This window comes from Formica exsecta, unplaced genomic scaffold (assembly GCF_003651465.1).
Source record: "Formica exsecta isolate Colony F162 unplaced genomic scaffold, ASM365146v1 scaffold117, whole genome shotgun sequence".
Taxonomy (NCBI): domain Eukaryota; kingdom Metazoa; phylum Arthropoda; class Insecta; order Hymenoptera; family Formicidae; genus Formica; species Formica exsecta.
This window is the reverse complement of record NW_021848510.1, coordinates 556,778-575,005: the sequence shown is the minus strand read 5'-3', so window position 1 is coordinate 575,005 and position 18,228 is coordinate 556,778. Positions and strand designations below refer to the sequence as shown.

Here is an 18,228-nt window from a genome sequence, read left to right as displayed (position 1 = left end):
TATATATATATATATAATGTAACATAGAAAGGTCAATCAACGTTTTGCGAAACCGTGTAATAACCGTTGCATTTTTGACAAGTTTGCAATCAATAATTATATAAATTGTGTAAGTATAAATTAAACAAATAAGCGAAACAAGTTTTCTTAATGCAAAAGGGAGTCGGTCATTGTTGAAAAGTCGTTTGTTATTTGCAATAAATAAGAAAACGGAAATTATATATTTTATTACATACTGCAACGGCACTAAAAATTGTTGTTCAGATTAAATATGAAAATTCGTACATAAAATTAATCCGGAGGATCATCAATAGTTAAACAAAACAAAGGGAAACAAAATGGAATGTCTCGGAGAAGAAAACATTTTAAAGAATTGCAACCGCAATTTTTTCTTGTCTCTCTTTAAACATCTCGTTTGAACTTTGATTAATATCAATTTTATTTTTATATTGCCTCATGATTGTTTTGCAAATGGTAATTTACAGTTTACAAATTATTTCTGCATAATAAATTGTAAACTGTCGGCATAATAAAACTATGTTGTCACATAGAGAGGTGATTACAAAGAATGTCCATTTCTCAAAAATTAATCATTGACACTAGAATACTTTTGCGATGATAAAACAATTTAATATTTACGTAAAAAAAGTAAGTGATTAATCTGCAACTATTAAGATGATTATAAATTACGTTAAAATTAATTCATAATATAACTATTATAGAGTAAATTTTAATAAGAAATTTTCTTATATGTCAATTTTGTTTTTTTTCTTTTTTTTTGTTGATTTTATCTTTTACTTCTTAATTTATTTTATTATTTATTAAATTAAAAAAATAATGTGGCTTAATGTGACTTGTGAAAGCAAAGGTGACTTGATTTTTTGCATTATTGAATAAGATATCTATAATGATTATAAATTGATGCTGTTACAGCAATTGGATGAATTGCAAGAATTGCAAGAATAAATTATTTGCAGAAAAATAAATCAAATGTATGGATGGATGACGAAATATCATTCAAAAATTCATAAGATACGGAACAAGAGAGTACAAGATAAAATCAATAGTAATAATTGTAATTATCTGTTTGCGTAATATTAATAATGTAATGTTTAAGCACGTATAGTTGCTAAACATTATCATATCGTTTTTGCAAGCTTCGGAACGGATCATTGAATATGGAAATATATCATACATATACAGTGATATTAGCGATGAAAGAAAAGAAATGTGATAATAAGCACTCTCGCAGTGCTTTACCATCGGTTCGATCAGAAACGTATTATTACTATATAAATTATTTACATACGTTGATAAATTACGTATCACATAACAAATACAGCTTTTCAGAATGATAATGATATCCATTTTAATGTGCAATAGTAATAATTGTAATTATCTGTTTGCGTAATATTAATAATGTAATGTTTAAGCACGTATAGTTGCTAAACATTATCATATCGTTTTTGCAAGCTTCGGAACGGATCATTGAATATGGAAATATACATATACAGTGATATTAGCGATGAAAGAAAAGAAATGTGATAATAAGCACTCTCGCAGTGCTTTACCATCGGTTCGATCAGAAACGTATTATTATAAATTCTTTACATAAATAAATTCTTTACATACGTTGATTAATTACGTATCACATAACAAATACAGCTTTTCAGAATGATAATGATATCCATTTTAATGTGAGTACATAGTGATCAGTTATGCTAACAAGTTATTTTATTTTTAAAAGAAACACATGCGGGGCGTTCTGCAACAAGAACGTAAATATTCCCGCTATTCGAATTTTTCGGAGCATTCTGTATATATGAGAGCGGAATTTAGAGTAACCCCTTGCAGGATTAAGGACTCCTGTTGCGTAGGATGTCCTTCAGTGACGTCAGGGAATCAATAGCAAAAGGCGGAGGCGTAATACACTTGCGTCATCGTGTCCCTCTCTTCCTCTCTCCATCTTTTTCCCTCTTTCTTCGAGAAATGCAAATAAGGAGGAAAATCAGGCTACCGCGTCGATGGAAATTATTTCTCGGGCAAGCTCTAACTTATTGTTAAACGAAAATTGATTTGCTCATTATACTCTGCTAAATTAATAATTCTAATATAATAATATTTATAATAATAATAAATTTTAGGATTATAATTATTTAAAACTCTTCTCTTTTATCTATTTACAAATTATCTAAATTATTTTTAGATGTGCGTTTGATATATGCATTATCTCAAATATAGATTAATACATTTGAATGTTAATTGTAATAACTCTAATTGAAATATTTTTGTTTAGTTTGTATGATGGCTATCGTAATGTCATACTTAACGTTTAAATGACGATAAATCTTTGCAGTTATTTGTCGATTGTGATAATGAAATAAGTAAACGAACACGAATCCACTTGCCGTCTGACGAGGTTTAACTGGGCGTAAGAAGATAAGAAGAAATTTAGTCAATCTCATATACATTTTATCGTGACAAACGATAACAAATAATTGCACAATTCAAAGGGTAAACAACCGCGAAAGAAATCAACTGATACTGGATAAATCTAAGGCGTATAAAACGGTCAATATTACCATTAAATTATATTAATTTTCGAATTAATTCAGGTTTCACAAAATCGAGAGAAAAAAACGGATTTTAATGAAGATTAGGATTAAATACAAAATGTGCTTGATTGAAACCGCCAGCTTTTCGATGGTTTATAAAACGGAAAACATGCTCGAACGATACGAGTAACTCCTGCTTTCCTCTTGACACGGTAATTTTCTAATTTACGGTAAAGGTTGAATTCTCTCAAATAAGGCCAGCAATGTAATTACATCGTTATCATTAAATTACTGACGAGATGTACGATTACGCCTGCAAGATTTTGCACATTCAAAAATGTTCAAAAGTTTTATGTTAAATATTTTCAAAGATCATATATTTTCGCTGGGAGCGCCTACATAATTATATTTGTAATGTTTAAATGACGATAATCTTTGCAGTTACTTGTCGATTGCCAATAATGAAATACGTAAACGAACGCGAAACCATTTGCCGTCCGGCAAGGTCTAACTGGGCGTAAGAAGATAAGAAAGAAATTTAGTCAATCTCATATACATCCTATCGTGACGAACGATAATAAATTTTTGTATCTAGATTTTTGTATCTAAATTGCATCTTTTAATTATGATATTCGATATGTATTTATATCTATATATGAATTTAATATCTATATTTTTAACTGGTCTGTTAAATTTACGCGTGTCAAATATTGAATTTGTATGCCTATATATATTTGATATTAAAATTTATACAGATAAGATAGGATTTTCTTTTTTAATTAAATTTTTATTAATGTAATTCAATAGTTTTTTCGTTAATTTTCCGTATTTAATGCTTCGTAAGATAATTGCAAGAAACGGTAATCGTTCGTTTATGAAATTGTCTGTTCTATCTTGCAGAAGAATATCCCTCGCGTGGCAGTTGATTTAGCAAATTTAATGCTACCATTCCCGCACATTTTATCATCTCTCGCAGAAGGATCGAAAAATTCGGTCGTTGGTTTCACTACCGCGTGTGATAACTTTATTTTTTACGTGACCGTCTGGCGGGATCAACGACACAAATAGATTAATGTAACGAGAGAGAGATAAACTATCTTCTAATAACATTCCGGCCATTTCCGTATTTACATCTTGGCGAGTTGGTTAATCAAGAGATATGAATTGTAACATTTTCTAATCGTATTGTTGATTCTTCTCCTATAACAGTAATATTATGTTTTCAGATATTTGTTATACATATTATATTTAATATTATACATTAATTATTATATTGTGTAATTATATAAAATTGATCACAGTAATATACGCAAACGTGCGCGATAGATTTATATACAATTCACAAAATCAGCAAACTGTTTAAACATCAGTTTGTTTTTCAAATTTATACAGTTTAATTTATCATACATATTATATTATATAATAAGAAGAAAGAAATATTGCGAAATATCTTACCTTAAGGGTGTCACCTCTTAATAGATACCTTTAATATTCGCACTATTTATACCTTGTTTGATGAGAGATGAAAAGAAATTACGTCGACAATGGTTTAAAATGCATGAAAGCATGAAGTTGACAATAGTAGTAAAAGCTGCACAAAATTACACAAATATTGATTTGTAGCGACATCTGTGTGGCGTATTTCAAAGATATTAACTAGTAAGATGACGTTAATGTTATTACGTGAAATTAAATTTTACTTAACGTTTGTCGACGTGTCGGATACGATGATTGGCTATCAGATAGAGAATTCTTAGATTTTCGAAGAGACTCTAGAAATTCTCTATTCGATAGCCAATCATTGCATCTGACAGCGTCGACAAACGGTAATTAAGTAAAATTGCATCCATGCGCATCTAGATATTCATACATTATGACTAATAATTCGAATATGTTGATATACGTTTAATATGAGGCGAGTTAAATATAAGATTGAAGGTAACAGATTATGTAAATAAAAGAAAAGTATTGAAATAAGAAATCTCTATATCATGAAAGGAATAGCGAGTGATTTTTATTATATAAACAAAGACTGTTTATTTGTAATTCCGATGATATGTTGTAATTCTTCTGTGCAAAATTTATATAAATGATAAATTTTTTTATCCAATTTTTCTGTACATTATATCGATAATAGTGGGATATTAATTATAATTATTATTTACAGTAAAGTTTCTAATGATATATTTTAGCATGAAACTTAACTGACGATTTGTGAATAAAAAACCCGTTATTTCGAAATCATTATAAATACATAATATATTTAATAACACATTTCACAAATGATCCCTACAGAAAATAGCCTTTGCTTCTATGTAAGATGTTTTCCATAATTAATATGGACTAAGTTAGAGAGATAATTTAAGTATTTCCTCTTTTTTATTTTTACAATTATATTTATCAATTCACTTTGTTTCCACACTATCCTTCTTTGGTAACATACTTTCAAGTTCGCCCGACTCATCCATCTCTTTCACAATGTCCAATCCACCGATTAGTTCTCCATTTAGATACAATTGTGGATATGTTGGCCAATTACTAAATTTTTTAAGTCCTTCCCTAACATCGTTGTCTTGTAATATATCAAACGACTTATAATCTGTTTTATAATTATCTAGGGTGGAAACAATTGTTCTAGAGAAACCACATCGTGGATTAGCTGGGTTTCCTTTCATGAAGAGCATGCAAGGCGCTTGATTTATCAATTTCTTCAGTCTGTCCTCAAGGGATTCCTTCGTTTTGACCACATCCAGCAACGGAGCATCGCTGTTATTCAAATAATGTTTGACTTTCTCTGTCAACGCGGGAGCATTGGCACCATCCACTCTATCTACGATATCGCTATTCTTCAATAAAAGGATGGTAGGTACGACAGCTACTCCAGACTTTAGAGACACCTCGGGCACGTTCTCCGCTTCGATTTTAGCAACCTTGACATTCTTATATTGCTCCAGCTTAGTCATCTCGTCGAGTACGTCGTTCACTTGGGAACATTGCTGCGCCCATGGTGCGTAAAAGTGAACGACACTAAGTTCCTTGGACCTTGAACGACAAAAATACACTTGTAAAAAATCAGGAAACATCAGAGAGCATCTATCACACTCGCATACCGATAAAATTATCATAGGAAAATATGCTAGTCTTGAACTTCGATAAAGATACATACACGGAGTAAAAAAATTACGGTATATTATAACATATATCATTTAAAAAATAAACTGCATGAAATGTAGTTATTTCAGCAATATTGTGAAAGGAGGTTATAAACTTTCCCGCCGGTATTCCCGATTACTTACTTGACGAAGTCGTCGAATTCTTGCTGGGTGGTCAGCTCGGTGACAGTCATCGCGTCACCCTTTTCTCGTGGACCGTTTTTACTGCGATATCAAACTGGAGAATGATTCGCGACAGATTATTGTCGCGCAGATACGTAGCGAAGCGAAGACCGAAGACTGGCGTCTACGCGACCTCCGTTGTTACACTCATGGCTGCAGAATTTTTCCATCTCCTTGGCGCAGCCGCAGTCATCGGAATCTCGCGGAGGGAGATTCCGGAGGAATATGAATCCCGAGATGTAAAGGAATTTAATGGTAATTAGAGAGAAAAGGTTTACTGCAGTTATTCATGATATTTGAGGTCGAATCGCATATTCATCATCTGTAAGAAATCCACTTATGCTAGATATAAAATCTTATTTAAAATAAAATGGACCTCTCAAGTTGTAGATTAATTGTAAGATTTATCCGGCCAAAAATTTTGGAGTAGAACGAATATGCATGTATTTATTTTTCATCTTTATTAGAAAGTTTGGAATATAATGCCAAAATATATTTTACCTTTTATTTGTAATTTTACTTCGAAATCTATAATCTGAACTTTTATAAAATGCAAAGAGGCTATTTGTATCAAAAAGCTATAATGAGGATCATTTTTTTCACAGATATTTGATGACAACTTAAAAAAATTCATAGACACTGCTACAAATAACTCGCTTTTTTTTCTTTATTTTCAGTAACTAAAAGAAGAATAATAAACTCCTCTGAAACAAAATTTAATTTCTGGACAATTCGCTCCAATAAACTAATTTCATCTATATTCCATACTAAATTATCATATCTCGATATCTTTATCAAAGGAAAAACCTACTCCAAATTGGTCAATGAATTTGTCATCGGAATTAAGGTCGCAATTCGTGAGATATCCTGTAAGTATATAGGTCATAAGTAAAAATCAAACGGATGTTTTTTTTTTATATTTTATGCAAAATTTGCAACACTGACGCAGGTCATCGTTTTTACAGGAATGTGAAAAGCAAGCTTCTCATCTAATTCGAGACGGACCTGGCGCGCAGGTGCGCCGCGAGAAAGTGACCAATCGCGCGGATGGCCGACAACTCTTGCGAGGGTGGTGGCTGCGAGTCAGGAGGATGGGGAGAGGAACGATGGGGGGACTGTCTGTCAGACGGCTGCACAGCCGCAAAAACAGCCAATATACAGATGCCGCCAGGCGGCGAACGTACACGTGCGACGGTTTTTTTTTCCTTTTTTTTCCTCGCGGCTGCAATGTCCAAGAGGCCGTCGCGAAGCGAAGCCCTCGTCTTGCGAGGGTGGTGGCTGCGAGTCAGGAGGATGGGGAGAGGAACGATGGGGGGACTGGCGGTCAGACGGCTGCACAGCCGCAAAAACAGCCAATATACAGATGCCGCCAGGCGGCGAACGTACACGTGCGACGGTTTTTTTTCCCTTTTTTTTTCCTCGCGGCTGCAATGTCCAAGAGGCCGTCGCGAAGCGAAGCCCTCGACGACATCTCCGTCTGGGACACGGAGGAGGTGCTGTGCCTGCTGCGCAAGGTGAGCCAAGCTTGCAGCGTCGTGCATCATGAACGACGATCGCGTCACGACTTATTATACCTTTCGTACCTTGTTATCGTACTTTGAAAAGGTACGAACATAATATCCGCGTGCGAGAGGAGCAATGTAAATAGAAATGCATGGAAAAATGTGGATGATGCAGAGAGTGTAGAACGTAAACGGGGACAGTTTTGTCGCGACCACTGACTGTCAAAGGCGCGCCGCGGTGAATCGCGGGGAATGCCTGGGAACACCTAGACACGGCACGAAAGACGCGAGACGCACGTGCGTGCGTTAGCGGTAAATTACACGCGAGGTGCGTATATTTATAGCGCAGTGTGCTATAGCCAGGAGAACGAATCCAGGGATGAAAGTTTTTTCAGCGATTGGATTTTCAGCTTTCGTGTCCGTTCTTCTTACTTGCATCTACATTTTCTTCCACGTCAATAACTTTTCTTTTTTACCTATATCGAAAGCGATCCATTTATTATCCGTGCAGTCCATTTATTTTACATACAGAAAAGCGTAGGAGGTGAGCCGCGATTAATGATCAGTTTTTGAATGAAAAATTTAATATTCCTTCGTTTTAAAGTTTTCAATTGTAACGAGGCATATTTTGAAATGCAGATATACATAAACATAAAAATCTTTTTTCTTTTTTGCATATAAGTAAAGCAATTTATTTCGCATCATCGAGAATTAAAAAAATTTATTTTCCGGGAACACGGGGCTGGCGAAAGGGATCTTTGCATTTCTTCGTGCACGTTCTGGATTCTACGTAACTTTCTCAAATTCCTCAACATTACAATTAAATGCCGACTCTATCGTTTCTTAACTGTCATTTTATTTTCCCCATTAGTTTCAGAGTCACAAGAAAGATGTTATATTAAATGAAATCTCTAAAACAAATATTTATACAACTGAAAGATTACTGTTTATTTGATTTTGTCTTATTAAGTTCCTTAGTTAATCTCACTTTATTGCACCAAGAAGGAAATATTATTTATAAACTCGATGAAAACAAATAGTATATATAATACTCTTATCCGGATACTTTCCGCTGACACATCATTATTGATAAGTCATTTCCTTTTTTTATCAATTGTCACGCACATTCTTTCTTGACACATGAGAGATACCAACTTTTATACGTGTGTGTTTATTCGTTATCAGCACACCATACACATCCTGTCGACTGAAAATATTTCCCCGTTTTCCAGAACGGACTGGAGGAATGTTGCAACGCGGTGGCGAAACGGCAAATCGACGGTGATGAGTTGCTAGTGAGTAAAATATTATTATGTTGAAGACGTCGGAGCTAGCGATTTCCCGGTTACGTCTCATTTGTCGGCTCGCGATGCCTCACTGGTGTTCCTGTCGATGACCCCTGAGTCGTTCTGAATGTATAGGGTGTCCTAAAAATGGAGCTGTGCCTTGCGGTAGTAGAACCTCGCGGTTCACACTATTCACGATGTAATCGGACAAATTTATCAATCAAGAAAATGTTATATTAACAATAATTAAAATAATTTTTTCCATTTTGAATAATACACACGGTTTTTTTGCATATTGATTATTATTGAGATTTAATTACTTAATTGTTTCATTTTTTACACAAAGATATTTTGATCTTGATTTATAGAAGATTTTTACATAAATTATGTGTACTTTTATCATATTTCACACATATTTTCGTCTTTTACATAATTTATTTATGTAAGGTATTCAGCGATTCTCTTAACGAAAAAGATAAATTTTTATCAAGTTACTAAAAATATAATATATGTCCTCCTTGACTTAAAGCGTTTTCGAAATCGCTGGCTCGATAATAATAGAGATATATACTGACACACAGTAATAATTATCTGCCCACTTCCATTGATAACGTGCTGCCGGTTGCTTTTTTTCCGGCTGCAACAGCAATATTTCGAGGCGACCGACGATGGCGCGTGCGCTCTTAACCATGCCTTAATTAATTGTAATTATTCCAGCACTTGACGGATGGGAAGCTGGCTCTCTGGAAGAGTGACCTCACGCGTCCGCTGATAGGGTGAGAGAACCAGCTTTATTTCTGTCCGCATTATACTATATATTATGTATTCCTTCTGTTCTCTTTACTCTTCGTGGAATCGTGTCCCATGCTTCTCATAGCATGTTCTTAACGGTATCTGATTATTCAGTACGCCAATAACTTCTTGTGTTCGTGTATATCGAGTAAATGAAAAGTATCGCGTAATGTAATAAGTAACGGTTTTATAATTATATATTGATACCTTGTTTTTTTTATTAAATCTCATTTCTTACATTTTTTTTTTAATCTGTTAGTATTTCTTGAAATAAATTTCCGTTAGTAAAAAACTGCTGACATACAATGAAATCAAGAATGTATTACGTGGCTAATAATTTGGACAAACTTTGCATTTTATAAAGATACCATTATAAGGATTTTGTTCGCGAGAATATTCGTTTTGCGCGACTACTTAATTGATGATTGCATGTCGTGCATAATTTTACCGCGTAGGTCGTGTTCGATCATTCCACTCTACAGCCGCATTACGATTTAATGTTGCGCAGCATTGTATTCCACGCAAAATACTGTTTATTATAATTTATCCTTCTATCATAAAAACAGTTAACATTTTATAAGATTAATATTTTATAATATAAACGTTTTGTTAATTATATTAATAAATTTGTTGTAGAAAATTATGGACTTTTGTGCAAGAACTGAACAAGTCTCCGGAAAAATATCTACCAAATAAAATTACAGAAGTGCAACAGAACGATGATCACTTGAGCGACAGCGGTTCCTGGGGAACTGATTTCGACGATGAGGCGCCAGAAGAAAATAATTCCTTGAGCGATAGGCAAGAGATTATAAAACCGAGTCTGATCAAGAACAAACAGATTCTGTTTTCGCAGAATAATAGGATACCGATTAGTAGGATACCGACGCGATCGTCGAAGAAAATAGCAAAACCGAAAGAGGAAGAGACTTATGCCAATTGCGAATCTTCCTGTGAAGACAAAGAGGAAAATATGTATGCGAATTTCCAGGAGATGAAGTTACCGTCGACAAGAAATATCTCGAGGTTACACAGCCAGATAGAGAAAACTTTAGCCGAGAAACTGAAGGAGGAGTTAAAGCGCAGAAATGACCAGCCGGCGAAGAAACCGGCGATTTGTCCGAAACCGGAGGCATTGCCGTCGCGGAAAATCCCGATGACGGCTTCTGGCAAAGGACTTCCGCAGAAATCCTTTCTGCATAATGCGCCGAAGACACACCAATACATTCCTAATGATCAAAGCAAAGCGCAAAGTAAGTTGATCAGGTTAACGTGTCGCATTTACATGTTAATTCTTTCGGTATAGATCGCGCGTGCGATTCTCTTATCGATAATAACATGATGTTAATAAATATTGCATTGCTCGAATTCCTTTGCAACAAAAGGATTAAACAAATGGCGATATCTGAGTATATATTATGAATCATGTGTGTCTCTAGGAAGAATGGCCGTGCCACCGCCGCCGGAGCCCAAGAAAAACAAGGACTACACCTCCGTGGAAATCAAGAAAGGATTCGACAAGGAATTACCGAAACCACCGCCAGCCACCATAAGAAATTTTGATCTTGTGGCGAATTTGCCGGCGCGAACGGAGGAGAGCGAGGACGAGTATGAAACATTCGACGAGAACATCATCGAGCAAGTACAACAGAAGAGCGAGATCTCGCGGGTCGATAGCAAGCAGTCGTTGCACAGCGGTCGTCAGGGATCAGTGGAGAGTGTTTATAAACCGCCTAGCGCCGCGAGCCACGAGGAAGAGGAGGAGGATTACGAGATTTATGAGTCTATTACGGAAACGGTGAGTTTTTATCGATAAACGCAACTTTGGAATCGTAATTAATCGTGAGAGAGAATCGGTGAATTATTTATGATATTATCATCTTGCGTTAGCCGGAAGATAATGGTTACTTGAGCCCCATTCAAAGGACAAACGATGCTCAACAAGAACCGCCTCCCTTACCCGCTAAACTGTCGCCGACCCCACCGCCTTCGACTTTTCCTAGTAAAACCAGATCGGAGGAGCACAAAGGTATGTGTAATCTTTGGCATTATGGCAACTATTGGTACCGATTTTTAATCTGCCACACACAATTGTTACAAAAATATTACATATAGTGTAATATTTTTGTAACAGTTGTGTGTATAAGGATACAATTTCTTAATTATTGGATACAAATATTGTTATTTATTAAATCAAATTTTTGTAATTATCGATGTAATTCTAAATTCGATTGAAAAACTTTATTTTTACTGGCCGATACCGCTATTCTGCCTAATAAAGGGAAAACGAGAGGCGATTAGATATAAACTATTTGTGCGGACGTGATTCGTCCTGTTACTACGTCAAACGGAACAGATGGAATATTTAAGCGAAAGGAGCAAGAGACAAGTTGCCGAACATGCGGTCCAATGAATAAAAAAAGTGCAAGCTACTGTGGACTTGTGACAAGTGCAGAATCACTCGTAGCAGCTTCTCACGAACATGTGTTTGGCAAATGCTACTTATCGTTGGTTCTCATGCAACCTGATGCGCATTGCCATTGCGATATCGCGTGTAGTTGCGTACTGGCCACCGTCATTGTTGCCCGATTCTCACAAGTTGTTAGATATCACTATTTGCGATAGAATCGAAAAAATGTTTCGTCGCTGCTGCAATATGTCACCGATATTGTCGCAATTTTTCGCGGTGTTCGCAATATTTTTCATACGCGGAAGTTGGAGAGACCTTTGACCTTCGATATGAATAAAAGATTTCTAGAGAAATCGACGAAACAAATCACAGGAGATTTTCGATCCGAGTGAGAAGAAACAGAATCGATTTCATCGGTGAAGTGCCGCGGCGACGGAACAGAAAAACGAATATCGTACTCGCGAATTAATATAATATCTACAAAACTACAGAATTTTACGGGAAGAAAAGACAAAATGTAAGGACGAACGATAAAAAGTGGAATATAAAGTTTTACATCAGGTATACTATTTCTAATCAACGATTCGGACCAAAAGATAAAACGTACGTGTGGAAGGACACGATAACGGTGATCGGTTAAAAGGACAATAAAGAACGCAACACCAGATTAGGTAATGGAATGTGTTCCTGTTTTTATCTACGGCTGAGCAAACAGCTCCTAAGTGGCCTGGGCACACGTCTGGTCGATGAGGTCGCCGATATGATGGTGCGAATCAAGAGAGGTCTGTCCACGTGTTGTTATTCGCAGCCACCTGAGCCGCCAGGTACATATAAAACGATTAAATAGCGCATTGTTCGGCGATATATTGCATTTACTCCGATACGGTATGTATTATGCGATCATATGTAGCTCAACACATGAGTGTACGCTAATAGAACATCTGTTCTTTCTTTGCTCCTCGAAAGTTGTCGAATTCTGTTGAGAGACGGGAATAGATTTGGGAAATGAATCCTTTGCTTTCTGTATATACACATCAATTTTCAATATCGTATAATATATATGTTGCAATATAATTTATTAGTATAAAGCCAAATATCTAAAATATTCGTACACTAAAATATTTATCTAATAATAAATTAACGTTATTAAAATTAATGTTTTTTTTTATATGAATATATGAGAAACTGTAAAGTTTATATTAATTTAGGTATATATTCAATCTAAAAACTTGGAAATAAGGATAGAGCGTGCATGATCTGACAAATAACAATTTTATCATTTTATAAGAACACTAGACTACTGAAAATTTCATCTTCCTTTTGTGAAAGACACTTTTATCAAATTTTCTTTGTTGCTTCTAAAAGATCATTGACCCTTCCAATCGGATATACGGAAGATATTCTTAAATGCGTTATTCGGATGCATCTATGTCTCATGCCGAGAGACCAACGGATTGACTAATGCTGTTCTTTTTTCGCGATGATTTAAAAGGCTCGCCCTAGAGAGTTAAATCTCAGTTTCGTCAGAATTCTTGCGACGATCGCATCGCGTTCCTCGTATTAGTGCAGCTCCAGAAGCTCGAGCTGAGTGTTTTAGTGAGATCACGCAGGGAGGATAGACGTTGATTATTATATAACAAAAATTCATTTGCGTTCGTTCGAGTTCTAGTAGCTGCAATATAATATTGTTGTCAGACAACAGTCGGAGATATTAATTATAAAGAGAAATCAATGAAGATATATTTGTACTCTCGATAGACGTACTCGCGATCCGCCGAAGAATACGTGACGAATTCGCGATAATGGCAAGTTTAATGAGCGATACGAAGCGGAATATGTCGCTCAATACAGCGGTACGCCGGCAAGCAAGTCTCTCGGAATGTTTAACACAGGCGGCCCTTACGCAAGCTCGACTTAATTTAGCAAGTTAGTAACGCGATCGATTTGTTTTAATGAAAAAAAAAAAAAAATTATCTCTATACAACAATTTAGAATCATATGCTTTACCATGCAATTTCTTTCTCTCATTTATAAATTAATACCTTTATAATATTGAATTATATTTCTTTTGATATCAATTTATAATATTGCCTACATTGTGTTTTGATTACATATAAAATGTCTAGAGCTATTTTTTATTGTAATAAATGTAAAAACTTATTGATACGTAGCCGTTGAACAAGTTCGTGATAATTGTTTTATCAATTTATATAATATTTACTTGTATATTAATTTTGGTTTTCTTACATATTTACAGAACGATCACCGGATAAAAAATCAGCCACATTACCTCATGCCGGCAGTAATACTTCGCTGTCAACCGAAAGAGCCACGCGACCGCTACCGCCGCCGCCCGACAAACAATCTTTTGTAGATAAACCATGGTACCATAATATAACGAGGGAACAGGCGGCTATACTCATCAAAGAACGTATGTATTAGACAATTTTTTTTTAGGTAAAAACTATATTTAATAATAAAATGTTGCTAAGAAAATAATTGATTATAAATTTTGGTAGAGAATTATTAAAATTAAGAAAAACGCTATGTGGTTACGGAATATTCTGCATCTATGTAAAATTGTATATTTAGTTTTAAATATATAAGCATCATAAAAATAGAAATATCTCTTGTTAAAATATCCTATACTTCTTTTTTTATTTACGGAAAGATAAAGTTCAAATATAATAACACATTCGATATCAAACAACTGTTAAATGTATAACACTTTATGTTTCAGAAGGTACTTACAGTAACCCACAAGATGGATATTTTTTATTGAGACCATCGACGACGAACGTTGGCAATCCCTTAGCCTTGGTCCTTTGGTATAAGGACAGGGTTTATAATGTTCCAGTTAGGAAGAGAACCGACAATAGGTACACACTTTGTTTATCGGATTTAATCGTTTTGTTAAAATATCTTTTGTCCATATACTTTGTTTACTCATGAGCATTGGACTATAATTTCTTATTAGGTTCCACATTGAAAAAAATATTATGTATGAAAAAAATATTATATTGATCTAATTTTCTTTCCTTTTTTAAATGATTGGATATAAATGCTTATATGATCAACATTTTATAGGATTGGAAAATTAGCACTCTCGTTATTTTTTTTTTATTTTTGTTAACAAAAAGGAAACGTGAAAAAATAACTCGTATGCAAAGATATTTTTCATTAACTATTTTTCATTATTAACAAAGTTTGATATAGAAGAGTATTTGCTAAATTATTTAGATATGCACTGGGCACCGCAAAAGTGAACGAGCTGTCTTTTTCGACAATCGATGAGATCGTGGCGTTTTATATGAAGGAGGAACTGATGCTGTACAGCAGCGGTATGCAAATCGGGAGCACGAAATTGACTGAGACTCCACCAAAGTAATTTTCGCTATGATCAATCCTACTGTAAATGAGAAAAAAAATATTTGTCAATAATTTCGATGTATATAAGAATTTTACGTGACATGTATCAATACTGCCGAGCAAACATTTTTGCTAGACATTGTAACAGTATCCAAATGCGTAGGTAGGTAGATTAATGGACTGACGAACAAAATTTTAAACAGTGCCTTTTTGGTGTCTTCATATATTTAAAACAATATGTGTATATTTAAATCGATTGTAATCGCATTTTGCGCAAGACATTATTACTCTCTTTGCTAAGACAAATTTTCCGATTCGATCTCTGTTTGTCTACAATTCATTTTCAAATTTATTATATGTGCCTTCTTGATAAAGTGATATAAGTAAGCTCGATTATTGAGCAGCGGATCTCTCTCTTATGGAATGTATTATATACATATTTTTTAATATATATAAATATATATGTATATATATCTTGATCTTTTTTACTAACGTAGAAAATATATTTATGGCTGATTTATACTTCTGAGAGAATGATCTTATATGAAGATAGAATCTTATAGAATATAGAGAATATTTCTTTAAGCAGAGATCCTATTGTGTATTTTGTTTATCTCTCGTATCAGTATTTATGTATTTTTATCCACAAAAATTGTAGTTAATGTATCGTTCTTTAATCTATGACATCAAAGTGATTAGTAATCCAGCATTTGTGTTGGTTATTTTTATGAGCCTCTTGGCTCATCAAAGGATCAATGTGATGACATATGTGCATATATCGCAAGACTTAATTAAATTTTTTTTTTAGGAAACAAGATTTGTTTTTTTTTTATACATACACGCCCATGAATGAAATACGCAATATTATGCGTCTTATCGCTTTCTTCTTATGTGACTGTTTATATTTCTCGTCGTACTGTTCTCCTCCCTCCCCGCTGTGTTAATCAAGTTCACGCTCGATCCAATTTTGTAAACATGAATCATTACGCGCACACACATCTCGATATCACGGTTATCTTACACGTTGAGAAAAATAGAAATGATAATGTTGACTGACCAGCCGGCTAAATTGATAAATGATTTCCGAAGTAACCGCGACGTCTCTTACAATAATGATATATGCGAATTCGATCTCTGTGCAATGTGAAGCAATTTTACGATCGATTGATTTTAGATTTTTTGTGGAATATGCATATTGTGTTCTCGCGACAATGCATGTAATTATATATATGGATGCCTGTGAACTTTGAATCAAACTATTAATTGATAAAAGTAAAATCGAACATTCTTTGCGCAATGATACTGTATATTATGAGTTTGTCAGTATACTTTTCTTGTTTTGCATTTTAATGCTGTCTTCGACAGTATATAACAGTTCAATATATATTTAATCGAGTTATTTAAATTATTTATGAATAAGCTTCAGTAAGCTCGTGAAGAAAATATTTACAATAAATGAATTGGATAATAGTACATTTGTTAATAAGAGAAATTTCTATTGCAAAGTAATTATTGAAAAATATTTAACTGATTTAAAATGATCTATTTGAATATTACAAATGTCACTTGATAATAATTTTTGTTCGATAATAAGCTTCAGTAAGCTCGAGAAGAAAATATTTACGATAAATGAATTGAATAATAATATAGTACATTTGTTAGTAAGAGAAATTTCTATTGCACAGTAATTATTGAAAAATATTTAATTGATTTTAAATGACTATTCGAGTATTACAAATGTCATTTGATAATAATTTTTGTTCGATAAAAAATCGGGCTGTTTCTGTTATATCTCTTGATTTATTATATATCAGAATCACGACCTTAATTTAAAAATTGACAAAGCCCCTGACTAATTTGCAATCGATTTTAGCGAAAATATTGCAGTTTGTTGCAAATCGTATATAACAAAGCTTTAAATCAAAATTCAGCAAAATTCCCGAAATTATTTATCCGAAAACTAGTATGAAGAATATTATAACTCGAAAACTATCGACGCTTCGATGATGTGTTATCAGATAAAGAGAAAAATCGGCTTGGAATTCGTCAAACAATCAATCTGCTCCGAAACGCGTTTAAAGGCAGGGACGACGCGCGCGGGTATTCTCTCCGCGGTCACGTGGGCGAGAGATCCCTACTTACATTACGGCGGCGTGGTATCTTCTCGGTGACGGATAGTGACAAGGGATCGGGGGGAGAAGAGACGGCGAGATGAACGAGTTTTACGACGAATTTGTACGCACCGCGCCTCGTCTACTGTCGTCAATTAACCGAGACGTCAATTGAACGCGATCCAGTGGTCACTTAAGGAGCTTTTGTACATGTGGATCTTCGAAGGGGCGTTGGACCGTGGAGAAGAGGTCGTCGTTTGCAGTGAAAGATGATGCCGCGGACGATAAATAGTCGCGTCTTGGTCTCCGGGCGAAGTGTTCACGAATGCAGATAAACAATGTTAATCTTTATTAGTTGATGGCAACAAGGACGAATACTCGTCGATGCCATTAAATTGTAAAAGAAGAAGAAACAATGTTGTTGTGAGTCAGAGAGCGAAAACACATTCGTCGCGCGGGACGGGAGAGAGATATAGGAGAACGATGTTACTCCGCCTGCATTAGATAAGACGTGCTAATCGCCGCCCCAGGAGCAATGGACGATGAACAGCCGGCGAAGGAGCCCACCAAGATCTGCGGTGTCTGCGGCGACCGCGCGCTCGGCTACAACTTCAACGCCGTCTCCTGCGAAAGCTGCAAGGCCTTCTTCAGGAGGAACGCGCTGAGGACTAAGGTGAATTTTCACTTCCCTGCCTCGATTTAGAGTTCCAGTAGGTTGATTCACTCCTCGAGGAAACTCGAAAAGATTGATTAATTAACGCATTGAGAAATCTTCAATTCATGAATCCAATTTTTTGAGTTTTTAGAGGAACGAGTCAGATTGTTGTACTGAATCTTTTAATTGTTTATAATGTCTGTGCTCTCTTCC

General features: G+C 34.8%; 3 protein-coding genes across 5 annotated transcripts in view; 2 read left to right on the top strand and 1 right to left on the bottom strand.

Moving 5' to 3' along the window:
• Positions 1-4,572: 4,572 nt before the first annotated feature.
• Positions 4,573-5,940, bottom strand: LOC115240443 (glutaredoxin 3). The gene is made up of 2 exons (XM_029815589.1): positions 5,852-5,940; positions 4,573-5,597 (listed from the first exon to the last, which is right to left on the bottom strand). Exons 1-2 carry the CDS (start codon positions 5,899-5,901, stop codon positions 4,961-4,963), a joined length of 687 nt encoding a protein of 228 aa, XP_029671449.1. The 5' UTR covers positions 5,902-5,940; the 3' UTR covers positions 4,573-4,960.
• Positions 5,941-7,235: 1,295 nt separating this feature from the next.
• On the top strand, positions 7,236-16,622 carry LOC115240429 (B-cell linker protein-like). 2 transcript variants are annotated; one of them, XM_029815576.1, is made up of 10 exons: positions 7,236-7,404; positions 8,625-8,687; positions 9,396-9,454; positions 10,107-10,723; positions 10,910-11,268; positions 11,361-11,499; positions 13,639-13,806; positions 14,138-14,311; positions 14,621-14,759; positions 15,121-16,621. In XM_029815576.1, the coding sequence occupies exons 1-10, from the start codon at positions 7,321-7,323 to the stop codon at positions 15,266-15,268; spliced, it is 1,950 nt and encodes a 649-aa protein (XP_029671436.1). In that variant the 5' UTR covers positions 7,236-7,320; the 3' UTR covers positions 15,269-16,621. The 2 variants fall into 2 exon arrangements, with proteins under 2 accessions (XP_029671436.1, XP_029671428.1); XM_029815568.1 differs by having other exon boundaries at positions 7,249-7,404; positions 14,624-14,759; positions 15,121-16,622.
• A 677-nt stretch (positions 16,623-17,299) lies between these two features.
• Positions 17,300-18,228, top strand: part of LOC115240202 (nuclear hormone receptor HR96) — a 5,332-nt gene continuing 4,403 nt past the window's right edge. Inside the window, exon 1 of one of the 2 annotated variants that reach the window (XM_029815207.1) lies at positions 17,300-18,033. In XM_029815207.1, the coding sequence (XP_029671067.1) occupies positions 17,896-18,033 (138 nt within the window). In that variant the 5' untranslated portion in view covers positions 17,300-17,895. The remainder of the gene's footprint in view (positions 18,034-18,228) is intronic. The other variant, XM_029815218.1, reaches the window with a different exon arrangement.

Coding starts and splice junctions, on each gene's coding strand:
- LOC115240443 (XM_029815589.1), bottom strand. CDS start 5,901: ATGACTGTCACCGAGCTGACCACCCAGCAAGAATTCGACGACTTCGTC. Junction 5,598..5,851: donor GAATTCGACGACTTCGTCAA/GTAAGTAATCGG, acceptor TTGTCGTTCAAG/GTCCAAGGAACTTAGTGTCG.
- LOC115240429 (XM_029815576.1), top strand. CDS start 7,321: ATGTCCAAGAGGCCGTCGCGAAGCGAAGCCCTCGACGACATCTCCGTC. Junction 10,724..10,909: donor TGATCAAAGCAAAGCGCAAA/GTAAGTTGATCA, acceptor GTGTGTCTCTAG/GAAGAATGGCCGTGCCACCG. Junction 14,760..15,120: donor AGGAAGAGAACCGACAATAG/GTACACACTTTG, acceptor TAAATTATTTAG/ATATGCACTGGGCACCGCAA.